General features: G+C 46.3%; 1 protein-coding gene across 1 annotated transcript in view; it reads right to left on the reverse strand.

Moving 5' to 3' along the window:
- The window catches only part of LOC134359730 (multiple epidermal growth factor-like domains protein 9), a 224186-nt gene that overhangs the window by 137774 nt on the left and 59924 nt on the right, over positions 1–26488 (reverse strand). The window contains exon 2 of the mRNA XM_063073264.1: positions 12466–12661. Coding sequence (XP_062929334.1) covers positions 12466–12661 — 196 coding nt within the window. The remainder of the gene's footprint in view (positions 1–12465; positions 12662–26488) is intronic.

The following is a 26488-nucleotide window of genomic DNA, read 5'->3' on the forward strand; positions in this document are numbered from 1 at the left end:
CACCAGACTTTTGAACCTGCCATTGCATTCCTGATTGGTGGGCAAGAGTATTTACCACAATGCCAGAATTTAAAGTTTGACGTTCAAAATAAATTTATTATCATAGTACATTTATGTCTCCATGTACAACACTAAGATTGCAAGTTCATTGCCTCTTCAAAGTGGAGATAAGAAGTCAGTCTTCTTTTACATGTGATTACTCAAGCATCACAGAATTCAGCAGGTATTTTCAAATCACTCCAAACTTTGCACCATTCAAAGGAGGGTTTCTGTGGAGTGAAATCTGGTCAGGAAATCTACACCACATGTCACAACTCACTATGTTATCAGCACAAATTGTTGATGCCAATGTGAAAATTAAAGATTAGATTTACTTCTCACATGTGCATGAAAATATGCTGTTACATGAAACGTATCATTTTTGCATCTACAACCAACACATTCCAACCAGTGTTGCCACACTTCCAGTGCCAATGCAGCATGCCCACAACCCACCAACTCTAATCTTCCGAGGACCCCAGGTACTCATACTCAATTGACTGCTTCTTCCCCACTGATCTCCCTCCTGGCAATTACCCTCGTAAGCAGAATTATTGCTAGCCCTGCTCCTACTCCTCCTCCCTCACTACCATTCAGGGCCCGAAACAGTCCTTCCAGGTGAGGCGACACTTCACCTGTGAGTCTGTTGGGGCCATGTACTGTGTTCAGTGCTTCCAGTGTGGCCTCTTGCATATTGATGAGACCCAACGTAGATTGGGAGATTGTTTTGCCGAGCACCTATGCTCTATCCACCAGAAGAAGCGAGATCTCCCAGTGGCCACCCATTTTGATTCCACTTCCCAATCCCATATGTCCATCCAAAGCCTCCTCCATTGTTGGGATAAGGCCTTACTTAGGTTGAGGAACAACACCTTATATTCCGTTTGGATAGCCTCCAACCTGATGGCATGAACCTTAATTTCTCAAACTTCCACTAATGCCTTCTTCTTTTATCATTTCCCATCCCTTTTCCTCCCTCTCATGTTATCTCCTTGCCCGCTAATCGCCTCCCTCTGGTGCTCTTCCCCCCCCCCCTTTTTCTTTCTTCCATGGCCTTCTGTCTCTTTCAACAATCAATTTCCCAGCTCTTTACTTCATCCCTCCCCCTCCAGGTTTCACCTGTCCCTTGGTGGTTCTCTCTCTCTTCCCCCACCTTTTAAATCTACTCCCCAGTTTTTTTCTCTAGTCCTGTCGAAGGATTTTGACCCGAAACATCACCTATACTTTTCCATAGATGCTGCCTGGCCTGCTGAGTTCCTCCAGCACTTCGTGTTTTCCAGGATAGTTTCCATGGCTTGACTGAGGAGATCTATGTTCCTCGCAACAGCCACCTTTGAATATACAACAGAAAAACTACACAGATCCAGCTGGCATCGTCAGATATGGTGGACAACCCACCGACTAGCACCAATGCAGTGGTAAAATCTGCGTTTCGGCCCAAAACGTCAACTGTAGTTTTTCCATAGATGCAGCCTGGCCTGCTGAGTTCCTCCGGCATTTGGTGTGTGTTGTTTAAATTTCCACCGTCTACAGACGTTCTCTGGTTTGTGATTTGAACCCTGATCTCTTTGGAAAGTGGAAGGAAACCGGAGCCCCAGAGAAAACCCACACGGTCATGGGGAGAATGTAGAAATCCTTTCAGATGGTGGCAGGAACTGAACCCTGATCAGTGGTCACTGGTGCTGTGAAACAACTGTACTAACCACTATGCCGCCATAGTTAGCAGTTTTGACCAACTTTCCAATGACTACTGGCGGGTTAGTGGATATACTGTTCCACAGAAACCAAAGTGTTCATAACATGATGTGGAGAGATAAATGTTACCGAAACCTGACGTTTCAAAGGAAATATCTGTTTGCAAAGTCTTTAATACATTCTAGACAGGCACAATTCCTTTAACAGTCATGACTGAAGTCTCGCTTTGAAGTCACTATCTCCAAATACCGACACATCAGAATTTTAGGGAGGAAAGTAGAGTTTAAAAATGAGGGAAATATCACTGACAAGTGATCAAATGCCTGGATTAGAGGGCATGTGCTAAAACAGGAAGTTGGACAAAGCTGGGTTGTTTGCTGTAGAGCAGCAGAGGGTGATGTGAGGCCTGATAGAGGTTTATGAGATTACAAGAGGCATAGATCAAGTAGACAGATAGTATCATTCTTTTAGGGCTGAAATGTCTTATAAAACCTAAGAAATAGAAGCAGAATTAGCCATTGAGAGTGATGGTGTGTAGAACACACTGCAGAGGACGTGGTAGAGACATTTAAGAGACTGTTAGATAGGCACATAGATGATAGAAATTGGAGGGTTATGTGGGAGGGAAGCAGACATCCCACCTCTCCCGGAACTTCCGGGAGTCTCCCGCATATGAATAGTGGCTCCCTGATGCCCGTAAGTTATATACAATATCACGGAAATCAATTTTTTTGAGAGCGAGCGAGAGAAAAGCAAGAGAGAGCGCAAGAGCAACCATGAGACAGAGAGAGCGCGCGCGAGAGAGAAAGCAAGCGAGCGAGAAAGCGCGAGAGAGAGCGAGAGGGAGCGAGAGAGGGAGAGAGCGCGAAAGCAAGGGAGAGCGCTTGAGAACGCGAGAGTAACCATGAGAGAGAGACAGCGCGAGCAAGAGCGCGCCATTGCAGAGTGTTCCAAAAAAATATAAAACGTACGTCACCCCAGACTACACTAAAGTGTACCCCTGCCTAATAGGGGTCAAAATAATGACAGTGTTGCTCGCTGCACTGTTTGCAACAGTGACTTATCTATTGCCCATGGTGGGTTAAGACAGTAAAAGACATGTTGAGGTGAGTTTAACAGGTGTCATTTGTTCATTAGCATAGCTAACATTATTTAAACTAGCTGGCTAGCTGCTAAGGAGCTACTCTATTGCAGACATCCCACCTCTCCCGGAAGTCTCCCGCAAATTGATGGTGCGACCTCCCTGAAATGAGTTTTTGCAGGGTGGGATGTCTGGGGAAAGGTGATATTGATATTGGAGTAGATTAAAAGGGTTGTCAAAACATCATGGGCTGAAGGGCCTGTATCATGCTGTAATGTTCTAAACTCAAACACACACACATGTAATAATCCTGTTTGGTCTGGGGTACTGCTCCAGCAGGCAGGAGGTACCGTAGCATTAGAACAAGGACCATCAGGATGGGAAACAGATTCTTCCAATCTTCCAAGGCTTTGAGCCTACTGAGCTCCCTGCCATCATCCAGGTCTCATCACGTACAAAGTGCCAGCAGTGTTACACTGCTTATTTTTTGGTTTGTGTTAATTTATTTGTGGTAATATTACTTTGTGTTGTGTGATCGTGAGTGAAATGTACTGTGTCCAGAGGAACATTGTTTCATTTGGCACTGTACATGTGTAAACAATAAACTTGACCTTGAACTTGCACCTGCTTGCCCCTCAATGCTCACCCCTCTGGAAGTACCACTCGCCCTCCTGGAAACCCGGCCCTTTGATCAAGCTTCTGGTTACCCGGCCTATCTTTGCTACCAAATGTTACTTGCAGCTTTTTGTGTGATGTTCTGCGAACAGCACTGAACTTCCGATGGTGTTTAGCAGGAGCTCCAGGGAGAGCGAGTAGGAGGTGTGAACATACAGCCCATGCTGCAGAAAAAGTCAACATCGAACTCTCAATGAACCAGAGAGGCTTTTAAAGGGATGATTAAATTCCCAACAGCTGTCACCGTGAGATAGACAGACAGAGAGACACACACACCACAAAGATAACCCTAAATTTCTCTCTGAAAAGCTGACAATTTCACTGCCTTTTCTGTGACAGCCACCTCCTGGTGTTGGGTTGTGGTAGTTGAAACAGGGAATCCACTAATTTCTACAGATGTACCATGGAGAGCATTCTAAGTGTTTGCATCACCGTCTGGTATGGAGAGGCCACTGCACAGGATTGGAAGAAGCTGCAGGATGTTGTAAACTCAGCCGCTTGCCTCCGCAGCATCAAGGACATCTTCAATAGGCAATGCCTCAGAAAGGCAGTGTCCATCACCCAGGACATGCCCTGTTCTCATTGCTACCATTAGGGGAGGACGTAGAGGAGCACGAAGGCACACTCATCAATTCAGGAACAGCTTCTTCCCCTCTGCCATCAGATTTCTGAATGGACGTTGAACCCATGAACACTACCACACTTTCTTTTTGCTCTCTTTTTTTGTGTTACTTAGCCTTTTTTATATATACAATATTTCTTATTGTAATTTAGCTTTTTTATTATGTATCACATGTGGCTGGATAATTTTAAATTTTGACTTTGTGTTCTCATTAGAAAGACAAACCAGAATAAAGGTTGTGTTTTCGAGTATGCAGTGCACAGATTCCAAGGTGATAAGGGATGGAGCTGCAGGGGAAAACGTCTCTCATCTTGAGCAGTATTTCAGACAGTACAGGCCCATCACAGACCTGATTGTATTCTGGTCAGACTCCCAGCCGGCTGGCTTCACCCTTGCGGTCTGGATGTTTGTCAGGAACGTTGTTGGATTTACTCAAGGGAGAAGAGAGCGAGGAGGGACAGCTTCCCACTCATCTTCAGTGCTTTCCCAACAGGTAGGCCGTGATCAAACTGCAGACCTGAGGGAGGATGCACAGTGAGCCGTTGGTGACAACACAGTGAACGGTCAGTCACGAAAGACTAGGATCCCAGTACAGAATTTACCCGGTACGTAACTGTGGCTGTTTGAAACTTCCTCGCTCATACCAGTGTCCCTCAGAGTCAGGCTCGTCATCACTCCCATCTTTGCCGTTTTGCGGCACAGTACAGCGTAATACATAAAAACTACTATAAATTGCAATAAATAAATAATACAAAAAAGAGGAATAGTGAAGAGGTGTTCATGGACCGTTCTGAAAGCAGAAGGTGAAGGGGAAGAAGCCATTCCTAAAACATTGAGTTGAGGGGGGTGTAATTCAGGGTCCTGTACCCCCTCCCTGTTAGTAGCAATGAGAAGAAGGCATATTCTGGATGGTTTTGGTCCTTAATGATGAACGGTGCCTTCTTGAGGCTCTGCCTTTTGAAGATGTCCTCAGTGGTGGGGAGGGCTGTGCTCGGGATGCAGCTGGCTGTCAATAACCCTCTGAAGACCCTTGTCATCCTGTGCATTGGAGCTTCTATACCAGACAGTAATGCAACCAGAGTGCTTGCTACCGTATATTTTTAGAAATTTGCTAGAGTCCTGGTGACATACCAAATCTCCTCAAATTCCCAATGAAATATAGCCACTGGCATGCCTTCTTTGTGATTGCAACAATACAATGGGCCCAGAATACATCCTCTAAGATGCTGACACCCAGGAGCTTGAAGCTGCTCATCCTTTCCACTGCTGACTCCTCATTGAGGACTAGTGTTTAAAACATAGAAAATGGAACTTCGAACACTACTGTGCAGTACAGGCCCTTCGACCCATGATGTTGTGCTGACATTTTAACCTCTTCGAGGATCAATCTAACCCTTCCCTCTCACATAGCATCCATTTTTCTATTATCCATGTGCCCACCTAAGAGTCACTCAAATGCCCCTATTGTACCTGCCTCTACCACCACTCCGGCAGTGCATTCCATAAGACCATAAAACAAAGGAGCAGAAGTCGGCCATTCAGCCCATTGAGTCTGCTCCGCCATTTTATCATGAGCTGATCCATTCTCCCATTTAGTCCCACTCCCCCGCCTTCTCACCATAACCTTTGATGCCCTGGCTACTCAGATACCTATCAATCTCTGCCTTAAATACACCCAATGACTTGGCCTCCACTGCTGCCCGTGGAAACAAATTCCATAGATTCACCACCCTCTGACTGAAGAAATTTCTTCGCATTTCTGTTCTGAAAGGGCGCCCTTCAATCCTTAAGTCATGCCCTCTCGTACTAGACTCACCCATCATGGGAAACAACTTTGCCACTTCCACTCTGTCCATGCCTTTCAACATTCGAAATGTTTCTATGAGGTCTCCCCTCATTCTTCAAACTCCAAGGAATACAGTCCAAGAGCGGACAAACGTTCCTCATATGATAACCCTCTCATTCCCTTTCTGTGTAGAAAAAATCTACCCCTGACATCACCCTTACACTTTCCTCCAGGTCACCTTAAAATTATACCCCCTGGTATTAGCCATTTCCACCTTGGGGGGGAAGAAAGCTCTCTGGCTGTCCAGTCTATCTATGCCTCTTATCATCCTGTACACCACTATCAAGCCACCTCTCATCCTCCTTCAGAAAAAATCCCCAGCTCACCCAAGCTCTCCCCATAAGACCAACTGCTGGCCTATTCAAAGAATCAGTGAAGTTAACATGTTATCCACTTGGATCAGGTCAGGTTCAATCTTGCCTCTTTCAGCTTCATTGTACAGGTCTTGGGTAGGGGCAAGGCTGATTCAGTACTTCTGCAGATCACACAGGAAACAGAGGAACACTATAATTGTCCCAGCTGTGGGCAGATGCCAACACAGATATAGAGGAACAGTATAATTGCCCCAGCTGTGGGCAGATGCCAACACAGATATAGAGGAACAGTATAATTGCCCCAGCTGTGGGCAAATGCCAACACAGATATAGAGGAACACTATAATTGCCCAGCTGTGGGCAGATGCCAACACGGATATAGAGGAACAGTATAATTGCCCAGCTGTGGGCAAATGCCAACACGGATATAGAGGAACACTATAATTGCCCCAGCTGTGGGCAGATGCCAACACGGATATAGAGGAACACTATAATTGCCCCAGCTGTGGGCAGATGCCAACAAGAACAGAGAACTATGTGGCAAATCAGTCTTCCTCTTCCTACTGGACCCCCTCAGATCCACTTATTGCTCCCCAGGATGTGGGAGCTACTGGCAGGGGTAGGGCTGACTGCCCACACCTTGTGACCTTAATGCTGAGGCTCTCGCTGGACAAGGCAAGGGGGCAGTTAAATTATTATTATTTCTTTTCTTGTTGCATTTTCACAGCTTGTTGTTTGCCCCCCGGCTGTTTCTCCATCTCTGTCGTATGCAGTTTTTCATTGATTCTATTGTGTTACTGTGAATGCCTGCAAGAAAATGAATCTCAGGGTAGCACTTGGTAACATATATGTACTTTGATAATAAGTTTACTCTGAACATAGAACTTCAGCATCGAAACCACACTGGTGGGTCTGGAGTCACATAGAAGGCAGGCAGGCTTGAACCAGAGGTGTTTACGACTATCTAACAGCATCGCAGTCTGTCAGGAATACAACATAATTTAAATTCCACAGCTGCCAGGGGATTTATATTTCTGGTTTACAGCTCGCTGGATTATGGCTCCTGCAACACCAAACCATTACATTTGTCAAAGACCGACAACATTCAGAAGATACCACGCATGACAGGGACTGAAATTCACTCAATTCACCTTCCTCCACACCACACGGTGAAGTCCATGCGGTTCAGAATGTCAGCATGGAGAGGTCCATCACACACCACCACAGCGGTGGATGCAGTCACAAGGTGGGACTCCAAACCCATGAAGTTGTTCTTCTTTGGATGGAACATGGCAATTTCTCCTTACAATTTACATTCTTTACTCAAACCTCCTCATTCCATCAATACAGAGGCTAGTGTGCAGACATGATGAACACACCAGAGGCCCCTGCACTCCACCTTCTGATCATCAGCGTCTCAGGAACGTGTGGGTGCACAAGAGAGCACTGAACAGTCCAGCCCAAGCCCTTCAGCCCAAGATGTTCTGCTGACCTTTCAACCGACTCCAAGATCAACCGAACACTTTCCTCTCACAGAGCCTCCATTTTCTATCATTCATGTGCCTATCTAAGAGTCCCTTAAATATCCCTAATATAGCTGCTTCTAAACCACCCTGCAGGATGTTCCATGCCCCAACCATTCTCTGCGTAAAAAAATCTACATGGAAACTCCTTATAATTTCCTCCAATTATCTTAAAATTATGCTCTCTCGTATTAGCTATTTCCACCCTGTAAAGTAATACCTGGCTATTCACTCTATGATTCTTATCATCTTGTACACTCTCTAAAAAGTCACCTCTGATCCTCCTCCATTCCAAAGAGAACAGCCCTAGCTCGCTCAACCTATTCTCATCAGACACACACTCTAATCCAAGCAGCAGCCTGGTAAATCTCCTCTGCACCCTCTCTAAAGCTTTTACACCTTCCTATAATAACTGAACACAATCCTCCAGTACAGGTGAGAGGTACAGGGGCCCCAGGTCCCACATCACCAAGTTCAGGAACAATAATTACACTACAACCATCAGGCCCCTGAACCAGCCCGGAAAACTTCACTCACAACCGATTCCATGACCTACAGACTCCTTTCAAGGACACAGCAATTCACTCTCAATTTATTTATTTATTTTAATTTTGCACATTGGTTGTTTGTCAATCATTGTTATGTATAGTTTTTCATGAATTTTACTGTATTCCTTTATTTTTCTGTAAATGTCTGCAAGAAAATGAATCTCTGGGTAGTATATGGTGACATATAGTTCCTTCAATAATAAATTTACTTTGATTTTGAAGTGTGGTCTAACCAAAAAGCCCAGAGTTTCTGCAGGAAGTCCACCATTCTCCTTCAGAAGCCATTTCTTTATTGAAATTGTGTAATATAGACCAGACAAAGAATCACTCAGCCACACACTCTGCTCCCCTTGGAGTGGTTACTGTCAGTTGTCCAAAGGTGATGCGAAATCGTCCATCTGAAACACTAAATCTGCTTCTCTCCCCACAGGAGCTGCCTGGATCTACGGAGAACCTCCTCCATTTCTGTTTAATTTTAGCTGCCAGCTATCAACACCTGCCAGATGTGCTTCAGAGAAGAACATCAGTGGCACAGATGTGGTGTAATGTCGGCGAGGCTCACAACACAGGGAGAAACGTGAATGAGGAATCTCCCATTGTTTGTAGATTATTTTAAATAAGCAGTTAAATAATTAATTTCTTACTAATAATTAGAATAAGACTGAAAATAGATAGATAATTAATCGATCCCAAAGGAAATTAGTGTCACAGTAGCATTACAAGTACACAGATATGCAAACACACAAATATTAGAACGGAAGTAAGAAAGAATAAAAAATGAGTTACCTCAAACAGGAGGGGATCATCACTTCTCCAGCACAAAATAATCTGCAGATGCCGAGGTCTTCACCTGGCACCTACCAGCCTTCTCCTTCCACCCTCCCCCCACTTTTTTTTTACAGGGCCTCTGCCCCTTCCCTCTTCAGTTCTGACGAAGAGCTCCGGCCCGAAATGTTGACTGATCATTTCCACGGATGCTGCCCGACCTGCTGAGTTCCTCCAGCGTGTTGTGAGTGTCACTTCTCCAGCTATTCGGTTGACACATTATGGAGACTAATGGCCGAGGGTAAGAATGACCTCAGATTGCACTCTTTGGGGCAGTGCAGTTGTCTTAGTCTATTACTAAAAGTGACATGCAGAGAGTGAGAAACATTGTCCAGAATTGCCAGGATTTTCCATAGGGTCCTTTGTTCTACCACAGATTCCAGTGTGTCCAGTTTGACTCCTATTACAGAGCCAGCCTTTCTGATCAGTTTACTGAGCCCAAGTAGAAATTATTGAGCCTAAATTAAATAGAAGGGTAAGGTAGAGTACTTTTGCAATGTAACAGCTGTATGGGTAACAGTGATTCAGAATTAAAAATTAGCTTGATTTGTCACATGTACATCGAATCATACAGTGAAATGCATCGTTGGCATCAGAGACCAACACAGTCTGAGGCAGTGCTGGGCGCAGCCCATAAGTGTTGCCACGCTTCTGTCACCCACACAGCATACGCACAACTCACTAACCCTGACCCATACGTCCTTGGAGCAGACAGAGGAAACACACTGTCTTGGGGAGGACGTACAGACATTAGCGGGAACTGAACCCAGGTTGATGATAGTTGGTAATGTAAAGTGATGCACTATCCTGTGCTGTCATACCACCCCAGTGGACCTGTCAATTAACTTCAGGCAGAAATACCTTACTTGAAACCAACTCCTGACAGCAGCAGGAATTGAGCCCTGATCACTGATGCTGTGAAGCGTTACACTAACAACTTTATTACTGTTCTTTAGCAACAGGATTCCACCCTCTTATTTCTTAACATTTATAAATAAAACCACTGCGACGTTGAAAACTGCTTCCCCGCATTCAACCTTCCCCTTTGAACACTGACTCAATTTTTTCCTTGTGATGCTGACACATTTAATGTGAGCTGTATCTCATAAGTATGTCAGGATAGTGCAAGGAAATTACTATTCTGATTTTTATGACCTTTAATTTGTCAGTGATTCACTGTGTTTATACTGGAGTGTTCCACAAAATAAAAATCCAATCTCAAATTTCAGAACAACAGGCCAACTGGAACAGCAACTATCATTATACAATCTATTTGCCTGGAAATGGAATACGTACACAATACGCTCTGAACAGGTTGTCATAGCCAAGGGCGTTGTGGGGATGAGCTCCCACTGCCATTAAATGCTCCCAGTGGCGTGTGTCTCAAATAGCCTCTGACAACCAAGTTCAGCTCCTGGCCTCTACGTGTTGCTTAGCTACAAAGCCCAGCATAAATCCCGAGGAAAAATCTGGAATTGGAGCCCCTAGGGGAGTCCTAAGTTGAGTTCAACACTGACTGGCAATTTGTGTGACATTGTTGGTGCTGAACTGCAGCTTGCTACATGGGCAACAGCTTACTCTCCATATTGTACTGACCTGGCTTGTGTATCACGTAGGCAGCTGGGATACAACATCCATGGTCCGCTATGACCAATGGAGGGCCTCCAAAATTCTCAACAACAACTTAAGGTACGAACACAACTATATCTTTAGTTTTGGGGAGACAAGAGACATCAGACATTGGAACCTGAATAGAAAAAAACGACAAAGTGCTGGAGGAACTCAGCGGCCCTGTGGAGGGGAAAGGACAGTCGATGTTTTGGGCTGACATCCCTCATCCTGATGAGAGGTCTAAAAGGATCCAAATGGTTTCTCCTATTTACAGAAGGGAAGGGAAGGGGGAGGAGCACCAGAAGGAGGTGATGGGCAGGGAAGGAGATGAAGTGAGAGAGGGAAACGGGAATGGGAATGGTGTAGGGGAGAGCAATTACTGAGAAGTTGATGTTCACGCCATCAGGTTGGAGGCCACCCAGAGGTGTTCCTCTTCCAACCTGAGTGTGACCTGTTAGTGGCAGTAGAGGAGGCCATGGACTAACATTTGATTACTAACTTAATTGGTTCAGCATAACATTGTGGGTCAAACAGCCTGATTCTGTTCTGTTCCCTTCTAAGTCCTATTTGTTCAGAAACACGTCTGTAACTCTGTTGTTAGACAACCGTGTCAAACTAAACTGTACCTCTTCATGGATCTGACCTTGTGAATAGTTGTTCATGGTTTATATTGGACAAGGCTTATATAACTAAGAAATAAAGTGATTAATCACTAAAGAAGTGGAAGCAGGTGTGACAGAGTCCATGACGGGCAAGTATTTGAAGAGGTGTGCATTGATCGGGAGCAGTCAGCGTGGGTTTGAGTGGACAGGGAGTGTTCCCCTGATTTAACAGAACAGCCAGGGTGTGAGTGATGAAGGACATTCAGCTGGCGAATGGATCTCCTACAGAGGGAGATAAGGAACTACTTCAGAAACTGGCAGTGGGAATCTGGTTGCCTGCTGTTGAAGGTGGAAGTGTACACTGGGACTAAGACATGTAAAGGCCATAAAATCTGAGGGGAGGGGGGAATGTGGAGCTTACAAAGTCGTTGGGATACAGCATGAAATGTTACAGACACCGTGGGAACGTCGTGGAGCCTGTTACACTGACCCTCAACAATTTGCATTGCTGCACCATGGAAAGAATCCGATCACAGTTTGGCATGGCAGGAACTGCAGAGAGTTCTGGACACAGTTCACGACATCACAGAAATCAGCCTTCCCTCCAGGAACTCTGTCCAGACTTCTGATTGCCTCGGTTTAGCAGCTGCACAGTCAAAGACCCAAGGCCTTGGCCATTTCCGGCATCTGGCCCCTCGTTCCTGGGAGTGGTGGTGCAGTGAAAGTGCTGTCACAGTGGTGGTTCCCTGTCTTACCTTGTTTGTGAGATGCCCGTCTATTGTTCCACCGCCTTTCCCTGGGTAAAGATTACAGGCTTGGAAGGAACTTCTAACCGCTATGGCATTTTCACTTTACATTGTAATCTAAACTATTAACGTCCTCTTCAAGAACTCACCACTTTAAGTTAGGAAGTTGTGCACCTTCCGATGCATCATTCAACATTCAATATTGTTTGTCATTTCCAGTATACAAGCGAACAAAATAAATGTAACTTCAGATCAGATACAGCACAAAAAACACAATAAATAAAAATAGCTTCTGTCCAGAAAGTGACATTACAGTGAGCAGAATATTACCTGCTTACCTGTCACACTGGGAACTCTCTGCTCCTGTGGTATGGCATTCACACTGAGTACACTGTCCACTGATGTTGCGGTAAAAGCCTTCGGCACAGTCACTGCACTGCATGCCAACGTACCCAGGGAGACAGTCACACTGCCCGGACGACACATTACACGTTCCATTCATGCTTCCAACAATACTGCAGTTACATTTGAATTCTGTGAGAGGAGGAAAGAGATTGTTAACTGTCTGTCAGAAGTACAATACCAGTCTAATCATCAGAGGTGGCGGCGGAATTGAACCCTTATCGATGATTGCTACACTAACCACTACACTCCTACGCTAACTTGCCATGTGAGGTATTGTGACAAGATGTTCCATTAGCAACTCAATGGGCTGGATTGCAGCTGTCTATCCTTTATTGAGAGCAGTTTGGGACCCTTCATCTAGGAAAGGATATGCTAGCATTGGAGAGGGACCAGAGAAGGTTCACGAGAATGATCCCGGGAATGAAAGGGTTAACATGGCTTTGGTCCTGTACTTGCTGGAATTTAGAAGAATGAGGGGAATCTTCTGAAACCTGTCAGTGATGACATATCAGCATATAGGAGGGAGAATGAAAATCTGGCTGAGTGGTGTCACGGCAACAACCTCTCACATCTTGTCAGCAAGACCAAGGAGCTGATTATTGACTTCAGGAGGAAGAAACCAGAAGAAACAAGCCAGTCCTCTTTGGAGGATCAGCAACAGATTCCTTAGTGTTACCATTTTGGAAAACGTGTCCTGGGCCCGGCAGGTAACTGCAATTACAAAGAAAGCACAGCAGCAACGCTGCTTCCTTAGGAGTTTGTGAAGATTCAGCGTGGCATCTAAAACTCTGACAAGCTTTTACAGATGTGTGGTGGAGAGTATATTGGTTGGCTGCATGTCAGCCTGTATGGAAACACCAATAGTTTTGAAAGGAAAATCCCACAAGTAGTAGTGGGTACAGCCCAGCCCATCACAGGTAAAGCTCCCCTCCACTGAGCACATCCACATGAAACATAGTCGCAGGAAAGCAGCATCCATCATCAGGGACCCCCACCACCCAGGGCATGCTCTCTTCTCACTGCTGCCATCAGGGAGGAAGGTACAGGAGCCTCAGGACTAGCACCAACAGGTTCAGGAACAGTTATTACCCCTCAACCATCAGGCTCTTGAACCAGAGGGGATAACTTCTCTCAATTTCACTCTCCCCATCACTGAGCTGTTCCCACAACCTAGAGACTCACTTTCAAGGACTCTTCATCTCACATTCCCACTATTTATTACCTATTTATTATTATTTCTTTCTTACTGTTATTTGAACAGTTTGCTGACTTTTGTCCGTTGGTTGAGTGCCAAGTTGGTGCAATCTTTCACTGATTCTACCATGGTTATTATTCTATTATGGATTTATTGAGTATGCCCACAAGAAAATGAATCTCAGGCTTATAAACGGTGACATATATATACTTTGATAATAAATTTACTTTGAACTTCGAATATCGAATATTGAAAGATCTAGACAGAGTGGATATGGAGATGATGTTTCCTATAGTGGGGGAGTCTAGGACTAGAGGGCACAGCAAAATAGAGGGATATCCGTTTAGAACAGAGATGATGAGGAGTTTCTTTAGCCAGAGGGTGGTGAATCTGTGGAATTCATTGCCACAGACAGCAGTGGAGGCCAAGTCATTGGGTATATTTAAAGCACAGGTTGATAGGTTCTTGATTAGTCAGAGCATCAAAGGAAGAAGGCAGGAGAATGGGGTTGAGAGGGATAATAAATCAGCCATGACGGAATGGTGGAGAAGACTTGATGGGCTGAAAGGCTAGTTCTGTTCTCATGTCTTAATGGTCTAAGACACTTCAATCCTAGTTGCAAGATCAGGAGAGCAAGATATTTTGCATATCAAATAACCTGAGTTATTTAACGTAATCAATTTATAATTACAAACTAGGGAACATTAGCTTCTCAAGTAATTCTCAAACAAGAAAGCTCATTACAGCATCTGATGATTAAATACTCCATCGGTTTCCCTGAAACGAAGGTGTCAGTGAGGCAAAGGAAAGCTGTGTTACATGGTCTGAGATGTCTGATTCATGGTTCGATCTCACCCTCTGTGCCAATTCACCCCAGCCCAATCCCTTACTCTCTCCATTTTCTGAATCACTGACAGCCACAGTGGTGTAGCGGTTACCAGAACGTCATTACAGCTCGGAGCAGCAGCGTACAATTCCAATGACCCCTATAGGCAAGTTTGCACATTCCTTCCCGTGAACGCGTGGGTTTCCTCCGAGTGCTCTGGTCTCCTCCCACAGTCCACAGACAAAGAGCTGGAAATTCCAGTGCCTGGGCCTCCACTGTCAACCAGTGAGGGGAATTGTCCAATACCACATGCACAATCCCAGTGCCTGGGCCTCTGTGGTCAACCTTACATTCTTTCCAAGACATACAAATGATAATATGCTGAAGAACTCAGTAATGTTGCTCTGGATTTCAAGCATCTGCAGAATGTCATGCACATAAACGACAAGGTCAGCCCTTGTGCTAACTATTTCTAAACAACCTCAATTAACAGCTCTAGCATAAATTCAAAGTTCAAAGTAAATTTATTACCAAAGTATGTACATGATTCACAGTAGACAAAGAAACACAATAGAATCATTAAAAAACTACAACGATCGCAAAACAATCAGTCAGCAAAGGAAGACAATGTGCAAATACACGTAAAAAAGGCATCCGTTAGTCTTGCGAGACCATGGATCTGCGCCTGGAAAGTCTTCACTCTCCAGGGCGCAGGCCTGGGCAAGGTTATATGGAAGACCAGCAGTTGCCCATGCTGCAAGTCTCCCCTCTCCACGACACCGATGTTGTCCAAGGGAAGGGCACTGGGGCCGATACAGCTTGGCACCGGTGTCGTCGCAGAGCAATGTGTGTTTAAGTGCCTTGCTCAAGGATACAACACGTTCCCTCGACTGGGGTTCGAACTCACAACCTTCAGGTCGCTAGTCCAATGTCTTAACCACTTGGCCACATGCCCACACAAATACACGTAATAGTAATAAATAAATAACATGAGTGTAGAGCCCTTGAAAGTCAGTCCCTAGGTTATAGGAACAGTTAAGTGTTAATGTTTCATACGTGTCTAATAACAGATGCGTATAATAACATTTCTTACTAATAGGTTTTAATTGAAGTTGAAGAATTTTTTATTAAAATTAGAAGTTTAACATTTCCCTGCTTCTGCTTTCTAAATTCAGTGCTGTTTCCTCTCTTTTTATGGCTCTCTATGACTGATTTCTACATTTAATTCGCCCACTTTAAACTTCCTTATATCTAATTGCTTGAGGAGGTGCTGCCTCTTCACTGTCACCGCAGGGGTGGAAATCAGAAAGTTCAGCTGGCGATGATTATACACTGCGCTGCTGACTCTGTTGTGCTAACCTACATAAACTACCAATATCAACCTTTGAAAGCAATTGATAAGATAGGGGCACAAAGGTTTTCACTGAGACTGTGGCTAGGGACGTTGCCTCGGGATTTGAGCAATGAAAAGCTGTTTTTCCTTGAGTACTGAATCTCTGCTCAGTGAAGCAGTAGAGGCCAACTCATTTCATATATTTAAGACACAGTTAGATGGTTGTTTACATGGCTGGGAATAACGGGTTACGGGGAAAAGGGAGGTAGGTGGAACTGAGTCCACGGCCAGATCAGACATGATTTTACTGAATGGTTAGCAGGCTCAATGGGCTGCATAGCCAACTCCTGCTCCTAGTTTATTGGTGTTTGGAGATACAAGCTCTTCTGGCCCACTGAACCATGTCACCCAACAGCCTGCCGATTTAACCCAGCCTAATCATAGGACAACACACATCAAAGTTGCTGGTGAATGCAGCAGGCCAGGCAGCATCTGTAGGAAGAGGTGCAGTCGACGTTTCAGGCCGAGACCCTTCGTCAGGACAATTTGCAATGACCAATTAACCTACCAACCAGTACGTCTTTGGACTATGGGAGGAAACCGGAGCACCTGGAGGAAACCCACACAGTCATGGATAGAGCATACAAACTCCTTAAAGATGGCACTGGAATTAAAGTCTGAACTGCAACACCCTGAGCTATAATCGTATCGTGCTAGGTGCTGTGGCACCCTGTGCAGAGCACCCCGAGGACCTCGAACCACACCAATCTTCATAGTGTTCAACACACAAACTTAACTCCCTACACACCAGAAATTTTGCAGATGCTGGAAATCCAGAACAACACACACACAAAATGCTGGAGGAACTCAGCAGGCCAGGCAGCATCTATGGAGAGGAATAAACAGTCGATTTATCAGGCTGAGACCCTTCAACAGGACTGCTTATTCCCACCATAAATGATGCCTGACCTGCTGAGTAGCTGCAGCATTCTGTCTGTTGTTCAACACCCTGAACTATACAATGAAGTTCTCTCAACTTCCAGATCAAGCAGAACAGGGCCCTGGTAGAAACAATAATGGCCAAGGTGGCTCCACACAAAATCTTCACAAAACTGCACTGAACACACTTCCCCATTTCCCAGAATAATGCCACCAACCATCAGGAGGCCACTTGTCCAAATTATAAGAGAACAGTGGAGTGTTCACCTTTGCCAGGTCTTTCCACAAGGCCTTGGTGTACAGGGAATGTCTAAGTGAAGATTACTGTGGGAAACAGTTTAAAACAAAACTGCAGCAATGAAATGCAGAAATGTAGGTCAAACGTGTAAACACCAGCCCTAGGACTGACACCAAAAGCACCTTCTGCTCTCGAACGTCTGTGCTAAAGAGCTAGGGGGAAGGAGTTTCTGAAGAAACAATTAAATCCAACACCTGCTGAGGGTGGAGCTATTCAGAAAGATAAATTATCAGGGTGTTTGACTAGTACGTCTTTACAGTCAGCTGGTATAGGGCACAGGCAAATCTTTCCAACGCTACTACACAGAGCCCAGGACACTACAGCACAGTACAGCCCCTTCAGCCCACAATGTTGTGCCGTCTTTTAACCCACTCAACATCAATCAACCCTTTACTCTTTACTCCCTCGTAACCCTCCAGTTTTCTTTCATCCACGTGCCTATCTATGCGTCTCTTAAATGTCCTTAAGGTATCTGTTTCTATCACCACCCCGGCAGCAAATTCCATGCACCCAGCACTCTGTGTAAAAAACCTATCTGACATCTGTCCACCAGAGAAAGCAGGATCTCCCAGTGGCCACACATTTTAATTCCACATCCCATTCCCATTCTGACATGTCTATCCACGGCCTCCTCTACTGTAAAGATGAAGCCACACTCAGGTTGGAGGAACAACACCTTATATTCCCTCTGGGTAGCCTCCAACCTGATGGCATGAACATTGACTTCTCTAACTTCCGCTAATGCCCCACCTCCCCCTCATACCCCATCCATTATTTATTTATATACACACATTCTTTCTCTCTCTCTCCCTTTTCTCTCTCTGTCCCTCTGACTATACCCCTTGCCCATCCTCTGGATTTCCCCCCTCCCCCTTTTCCTTCTCCCTGGGCCTCCTGTCCCATGATCCTCTCATATCCCTTTTTGCCTATCACCTGTCCAGCTCTTGGCTCCATCCCTCCCCCTCCTGTCTTCTCCTATCATTTCAGATCTCCCCCTCCCCCTCCCACTTTCAAATCTCTTACTAACTCTTCCTTCAGTTAGTCCTGACGAAGGGTCTCGGCCCAAAACTTCCACTGTACCTCTTCCTAGAGATGCTGCCTGGCCTGCTGCGTTCACCAGCAACTTTGATGTGTGTTGCTTGAATTTCCAGCATCTGCAGAATTCCTCGTGTTTACATCCCCCCTACACTTTCCTCCAATTACTTTAAAATTATGTCCCCTCATATTAGCAATTTCTGCCCTGGGATAAAATCTCTGGCTGTCCACTCTATCTCTGCCTCTCATCACCTTGTACACCTCCATCAAGTCACCTTACATCCTCCTCCACTCTAAAGAGAAAAGCCCAAGCTCACTTAAACCTATCCTCATAGGACATGCTTGCTAATCCAGGCAGTATCTTGGTAAATCTCCTCTGCACCCCCTCAAAAGCTTCTACATCCTTCCTCTAATGAGTCAAGCAGAAGTGAACACCACAGTCCAAGTATGGTCTAACCAGGGTTCTACAGATCTGCAACATTAGCTCGTGGCTCCTGAACTCAATCCCGCTGACTAACGAAGACCATTTCACCATACGCCACCCCTAACCACCCTTGCTGGAAGAAACCTTACAGGGAATGACTGAGTGATCTGGCTTTCCAAAGCTGCAGAGAAATGTGCCGTATTAAAAATCGTGATTTGATCATTGAGAAAATGCACACTGTTTGGAGGAGTCACTCGGTATGAATCTGGTGGTGAGTGTCAATACACTGGGGTCATTTGCATCCTTCTCGTAGGTCAGTAAGCACACTTGCTGAATGATACTCGATATGTGATAGTGCTTCCTGCAAACAAGAGATGTTTTCATCACCGTTCAATTCACCACTCAGACATAGAAAGCGCAAGAAGGAAGCATGTTACTCTGACCCGAATTTTACTCGTTCCAAGTAAGGAGCACACACAACTCTAAAACTATTCAAAAACATCCACTCAAGTCTCGGCTGAGAGCTGGAATTATTTATCTTGCTTGATTTCCCTGCCAGCTCCTGTCAAGAAAGTATTTGGACGTGGAAGGGTTTCATTTCACACTCAGTATTTCTGCATCACTTTATTAATAATTGACTGACTTTGTTCAAAAGGTTTTTTTTTACTTTTTATTTAGCTCAGCTGACAAGTGTGGGGTTGGCTCTGCCCGTTGGTGGTGATGAGCTGTGTTGGTTTGTGAAAGTGACCCACCCAGACACCCCACATGGACAGCTATCAGGTTGAATGTGACTCGGGAAAAGTTCAAAACCTTCCTACAACCAGATTCATTGATGATCTTCCTATCAATACATGTTTGTATTTATGTATTTATTCACTTGTTTTTATGTAATTCTTTACTCTGCAGAATCTAGAGTGCCTAAGACTTTTGCACACCGTGTCCATGTACGCCACTGTAGTGTAGCGGTTAGCCTGACACTATTACAGTTCGGGGCATCTCAGTTTGGATTTCAATTCGGGTGTCTCGAATAACAAAGCTTGTACACTCTTCCCATGTGCGTGTGGGTTCCCCCCCACAGCCCAAAGATGTACTGGTTAGTAGGTTAATGGGTCATTGTAAATTGTCACATGATTAGGTCAGGGTTAAATCAGTGGGTTGCAGGATGGTGTGGCTCGGTGGGCCAAAAGGAACTGTTGCACACTGGATTTCTAAATAAATACATGTACATGGTGAATAAAGTTGATCCTTGATCAAGTAAGAAGTGGGGAGTTTCACTGACAGCAGCATAATTGTCCAGTTCCTTCTCAGAACTGCGCAGTGGCTGCACCAGCCTGTGACGTGACTGGGTGCAGCAAAACTCCACTCACCACAGATTCGGCCAGAGCTGCTTTATTGGAAACCATCCACTCCAATAAATCACCTCCGAGGCAGGGCATGGCCCAGTGAAGCAGAGCACAGAATACATGATTACACTGCAGAAACAGTCAGCTTGAATCAAGAAATGCATCAGCATTTGCAGCTAAATCACGCACAGTGATTGTTTCAGGTCCCTGATAACGTGCCTTCTTCATCAGATAACAAGAAGCCTGCAACAATCAGTGAAACTAAATAGGTGCAAATTTAAACTCTTAACTGACCTGACCTACGAATTATCCAAGAAGATGGTTTTCTTTGCTAAATCCTTTTCCCAGGGTTAACATGTCTAAAACCAGAAGGCATGCATTTAAACTGAGAAGGAAAGTTCAAAGGAGTGTTGAGAGTCAAGTTTTTTCCCCCAGAGCAGGGGGGTGTCTGGAACGCCCTGCCTGGGGTGGAGACAGAGGCAAATACATTAGGGATTTTTCAGAGATGTTTAGATAGTTACATGAGAGTGAGGAAAATGGAAGCACATGGATATTGTGTAGGCAGAAGGGATTAGTTTAGTTGGCCATTTGATTATTAACCTAACTGGTTCAGCACAACACTCGAGGCTGAAAGGTCTGTGCTGTACCGGTCTATGAAATATTCCATATTCCTTCCACATATCCTTTGGGTACTCCAACGATTATCACACAGGATCCCAGATTTGGTTAACCCTTTTCCTATGGCAGCAGTTGGGAAACACACACCCTATCCTCAACACCGGGAGTGTAACCCCGTCCTCTCCACCGACAGGTCCGGGACTGTAACCCCGTCCTCTCCACCGACAGGTCCGGGAGTGTAACCCCGTCCTCTCCACCGACAGGTCCGGGAGTGTAACCCCGTCCTCTCCACCGACACGTCCGGGAGTGTAACCCCATCCTCTCCACCGACACGTCCGGGACTGTAACCCCGTCCTCTCCACCGACACGTCCGGGACTGTAACCCCGTCCTCTCCACCGACACGTCCGGGACTGTAACCCCGTCCTCTCCACCGACACGTCCGGGAGTGTAACCCCGGCCTCTCCACCGACACGTCCGGGACTTTAACCCCGTCCTCTCCACCGACACGTCCGGGAGTGTAACCCCGGCCTCTCCACCGACACGTCCGGGACTGAAATTGCCACATTGACGGTGATCTCACTGTGTGGCCAAGCGGAATGTAGCTGGTACAAATCCACGTGGATTCTCAGCTCACCTGAGCACACAGTATCGGTGCTGGAATCCTAGCAACACTTGCGCACTCTGCAGCACAATCCTCACTGATTTGATTTGATGCAAACGACGCACTTCATCATACGTTTCAAGGTTCCTGTGACAAATGGAGCTAATCTTGAGAAAAACAAGCCGCTCTTTTATAATACCTAGGTCTGGACAGATAGTAACTGACACACCACGTCGGTACATCTACAACTGTGCGTAAATATACCAATCTTCACGCGGTAAGGAAGCGCGTCAAAAGCTAAAAGAGCAGAGACCCAGAAACTGAGCAGACATATAATCAGCTCCCTAAAACAACGTGAATAACCGCAGCAGCAATGTCCGAGCTAACCGGCAGATTGAAAGTGAATTCCTGAGACATGGCCAACGATTACACAGGGAGTTACAGCTGCTCTTATAGAGCAGGCCGATCTGAATAGAAAATATACAAAGCACAAAGATGCCCCAGACCGATCCGTGATCGTTGAATATTCATGTGGGGGAGGAATATGCCAGCAAATTTCACAGCCGATCTCTGATTTTCAGCATTTATCCCCATCTCAATGTTAAACAGAAACTGAATACAAAATAAATTAATGACTTTGATAATTGTATACACACTTGTAAGGGAATAGATAGGGTAAATGCAAGCAGGCTTTTTCCATTGAGATTGGGTGAGACTAGACATAGAGGTCATAGGTTAAGGGTGAAAGGTGAAATGTTTAAGGGGAACCCGAGGGGAACTTCTTCACTCAGAGGGAGGTGAGTGTCTGGGACAAGCTGCCAGCACAAGTGGTGGGAGTGGGGTTGATTTCAGCATTTAGGAGAAATTTGGATAGGTACATAGATTGGGGCGGGGGGCAGTATGGAGGGTGGTAGCTCAGGTGCAGGTCGATGGGACTAGCTTGACATAGACTGGATGGGCCAAATGACCTGTTTCTGTACTGTAGTGTTCTGTGACTCCATGCCTGTAGTATTTCACAAACATAAAGACAATATATTTGTTATTGTAATTTATAGCTATTATATACTGCACTGTACTGCTGCCGAAAAATACCTAATTTCACAACATATGCCAGCACTATCGAACCTGATCAAACGGTTTGTACCATTTCTTAAACCAATTGACGGAATATTCCCCAGGCTGCTCCACGAGGCGAGAGAAGAGATTGCTGAGCCTCTGGCTAGGATCTTTATGTCCTCGTTGTCCACGGGAACGGTACCGGAGGATTGGAGGGAGGTGAATGTTGTTCCCTTGTTCAAAAAAGGTAGTAGGGATAGTCCGGGTAATTATGGACCAGTGAGCCTTACGTCTGTGGTGGGAAAGCTGTTGGAAAAGATTCTTAGAGATAGGATCTATAGGCATTTAGAGAATCATGGTCTGATCAGGGACAGTCAGCATGGCTTTGTGAAGGGCAGATCATGTCTAACAAGCCTGATAGAGTTCTTTGAGGAGGTGACCAGGCATATAGATGAGGGTAGTGCAGTGGATGTGATCTATATGGATTTCAGTAAGGCATTTGACAAGGTTCCACACGGTAGGCTTATTCAGAAAGTCAGAAGGCATGGGATCCAGGGAAGTTTGGCCAGGTGGATTCAGAATTGGCTTGCCTGCAGAAGGCAGAGGGTGGTGGTGGAGGGAGTACATTCAGATTGGAGGATTGTGACTAGTGGTGTCCCACAAGGATCTGTTCTGGGACCTCTACTTTTCGTGATTTTTATTAACGACCTGGATGTGGGGGTAGAAGGATGGGTTGGCAAGTTTGCAGACGACACAAAGGTTGGTGGTGTTGTAGATAGTGCAGAGGATTGTCAAAGATTGCAGAGAGACATTGATGCAGAAGTGGGCTGAGAAGTGGCAGATGGAGTTCAACACGGAGAAGTGTGAGGTGGTACACTTTGGAAGGACAAACTCCAAGGTAGAGTACAAAGTAAATGGCAGGATACTTGGTAGTGTGGAGGAGCAGAGGGATCTGGGGGTACATGTCCACAGATCCCTGAAAGTTGCCTCACAGGTGGATAGGGTAGTTAAGAAAGCTTATGGGGTGTTAGCTTTCATAAGTCGAGGGATAGAGTTTAAGAGTCACGATGTAATGATGCAGCTCTATAAAACTCTGGTTAGGCCACACTTGGAGTATTGTGTCCAGTTCTGGTCGCCTCACTATAGGAAGGATGTGGAAGCATTGGAAAGGGTACAGAGGAGATTTACCAGGATACTGCCTGGTTTAGAAAGTATGCATTATGATCAGAGATTAAGGGAGCTAGGGCTTTACTCTTTGGAGAGAAGGAGGATGAGAGGAGACATGATAGAGGTGTACAAGATAATAAGAGGAATAGATAGAGTGGATAGCCAGCGCCTCTTCCCCAGGGCACCACTGCTCAATACAAGAGGACATGGCTTTAAGGTAAGGGGTGGGAAGTTCAAGGGGGATATTAGAGGAAGGTTTTTTACTCAGAGAGAGGTTGGTGCATGGAATACACTGCCTGAGTCAGTGGTGGAGGCAGATACACTAGTGAAGTTTAAGAGACTACTAGACAGGTATATGGAGGAAGCTAAGGTGGGGGCTTATATGGGAGGCAGGGTTTGAGGGTCGGCACAACATTGTGGGCCGAAGGGCATGTACTGTGCTGTACTATTCTATGTTCTATTTCAGGTTATCACTGGGTTGGTTATCCAGTGCAACAACAGATAGAGCTGTGTAAAAGTCTCCAAGGAAACACAAATCCACAGACTCTCCACAACAAGCCTGAGAGACCCACAATAGAACTCTGGGACAAAGCTTCCTGGTCTCACAGGAATCCTTACAGTTCTTTAAACGAGCTCTGGGTACGGACAAGAGGAAATTTGCAGATGCTGGAAATCTGAACACCACCTGCAAAATGTTGGAGGAACTCAGAAGGCCAAGCAGCATCTAGGAAAAGAGTACAGTCCCGAAGGGTTTTGGCCCGAAATGTCGACTGTTCTCTCTTCCTGGATGCTGGCTGCCTGGTCTGCTGAGTTCCTCCAGCATTTTGTGTGTGTTGTTTGATCATTTTGCTCTTCTTTACACTCGTGTACTGAGGAATGACAAAGAACAATCATGAATCTATGATTCGGTTGGCAACTACCACTGTGTGAGCTGATGAAATTGACGGACCCATCATAGTGGAGCGAGGGCAGATATACAAAATTGGCAGCAATCCCCCAGCCGACAATCTTTCTTCTTCTCCCCATGCTCTGGGCCCCTCCTCTGAACTTAAATACCTCCTCACCAAAGGTCACACACAGGACCACAGGAGTACAGCCTCACAGAACTACAACCTCAACATCAGTAAAGATCACGTCGAGGGCAAAATACCCAACTGAAGCATTGGGAAGCAAAACCTGAACTTGTGGCAGTGACGAGGGAGCACCCTGCGGTGGGCAGGGAAGTGACGAGGGAGCACCCTGCGGCGGGGGAGGGCAGCGACGAGGGAGCACCCTGCGGCGGGGGAGGGCAGCGACGAGGGAGCACCCTGCGGCGGGGGAGGGCAGCGACGAGGGAGCACCCTGCGGCGGGGGAAGGAGGCGACGAGGGAGCACCCTGCGGCGGGGGAAGGAGGCGACGAGGGAGCACCCTGCGGCGGGGGAAGGAGGCGACGAGGGAGCACCCTGCGGCGGGGGATGGAGGTGACGAGGGAGCACCCTGCGGTGGGGTGGGAAGTGATGAGGGAGAACCCTGCGGCGGGGGAGGGAAGTGACGAGGGAGCGCCCTGCAGCGGGGTAGGGTAGTGACGAGGGAGCACCCTGTGGCAGAGGAAGGAAGTGACGAGGGAGCACCCTGCAGCGGGAGGTCAGCAATGAGGGAGCATCCTGCGGCGGGTAGGGCAGTGACGAGGGGAGCACCCTGCGGTGGGGAAGGGAAGTGATGAGGGAGAACCCTGCGGCGGGGGAGGGAAGTGACGAGGGAGCGCCCTGCGGCGGGGTAGGGCAGTGACGAGGGAGCACCCTGTGGCAGAGGAAGGAAGTGACGAGGGAGCACCCCGCGGCGGGAGGTCAGCAATGAGGGAGCATCCTGCGGCAGGTAGGGCAGTGACGAGGGGAGCACCCTGCGGCGGGGGAGGTCAGCGATGAGGGAGCACCCTGCGGCGGGGGAGGTCAGCCATGAGGGAGCACCCTGCGGCGGGGGAGCTAAGAACGAGGGAGCACCCTGCCGTACAGTGATGAGAGAGCACAATGACATGAGAGCTCCCTGCAGCGGGGTGGGGGAAGCAACAAGAAAATGCCTCACAGTGGAAGGGGCAGACAAAGGAGCATCACACTGTGGGGGGGCAGTGATGAGGGAGCACCCCATGGTCAGAGGGGTAGAACTGAGGAAGCATCAGAGTCAGAAGACAGCAGTGAGGGCGTATCCTGCAGTGGGGGGGGGCACCAAGGAGGGAGTGCCCTGAAGTGGGAGGGGCATTGACAAGGAAGCCTGCGGAGTGCCCGGGACATCTTCAGGGAGCGGTGTCTCAGAAAGGCAGCGTCCATTGTTAAAGGCCTCCAGCACCCAGGGCAAGCCCTTTTCTCACTGTTACCATCAGGTAGGAGGTACAGAACAACACACATCAAAGTTGCTGGTGGATGCAGCAGGCCAGGCAGCATCTCTAGGAAGTGGTACAATCGACGTTTTGGGCCGAGACCCTTCGTCAGGAGGTACAGACACACACTCAGCGATTCAGGAACAATTTCTTCCCCTCTGACATCCAATTCCTAAATGGACTTTGAAGCTTTGGATATTACTTCACTTTTTTTAATATACAGTATTTCTGTTTTTGCACATTTTTAATAATCTATTCAATATTCACAATTGATTTACTTGTTTATTTATTATTATGTTTTATTTTATTTATTTATTTTTCTCTCTCTCTGCCAGATTATGTATTTCATTGAACTGCTGCTGCTAAGTTAACAAATTTCACGTCACATGCCGGTGATAATAAACCTGATTCTGATTCTCATTTAGGATCTCTGGAAATGCTGAGAGACCTTAGTGTCTCATTGCAAAAATCACGCGGGCCAAGAAAGTGGTGCGTGGGTCAATGAGGAAGATGCGATCGTGCTGCTCTGAGCTGCAGTCAGGGTCCAGTTGGTGACGTGCATCAAGACCCGGCTCTGCACCCTGGAGGAAGGACTGAGGGGCTGGAACCTCAACAGGAAACTACAAGAGACAGGAGCTGAAAGGGTCACGGTTTAAAGCCTGCGGCATATTTACTTGCATTTGAAAGGATCACGCTGAGGTAACTATGACAATTAAAGCAACTGACCGGACCCATGCAGTCAATTTATTTGCCTTTCCAAAGGGGC

The sequence above is a fragment of the Mobula hypostoma genome, chromosome 21 (genome assembly GCF_963921235.1).
Source record: "Mobula hypostoma chromosome 21, sMobHyp1.1, whole genome shotgun sequence".
Taxonomy (NCBI): Eukaryota; Metazoa; Chordata; class Chondrichthyes; order Myliobatiformes; family Myliobatidae; genus Mobula; species Mobula hypostoma.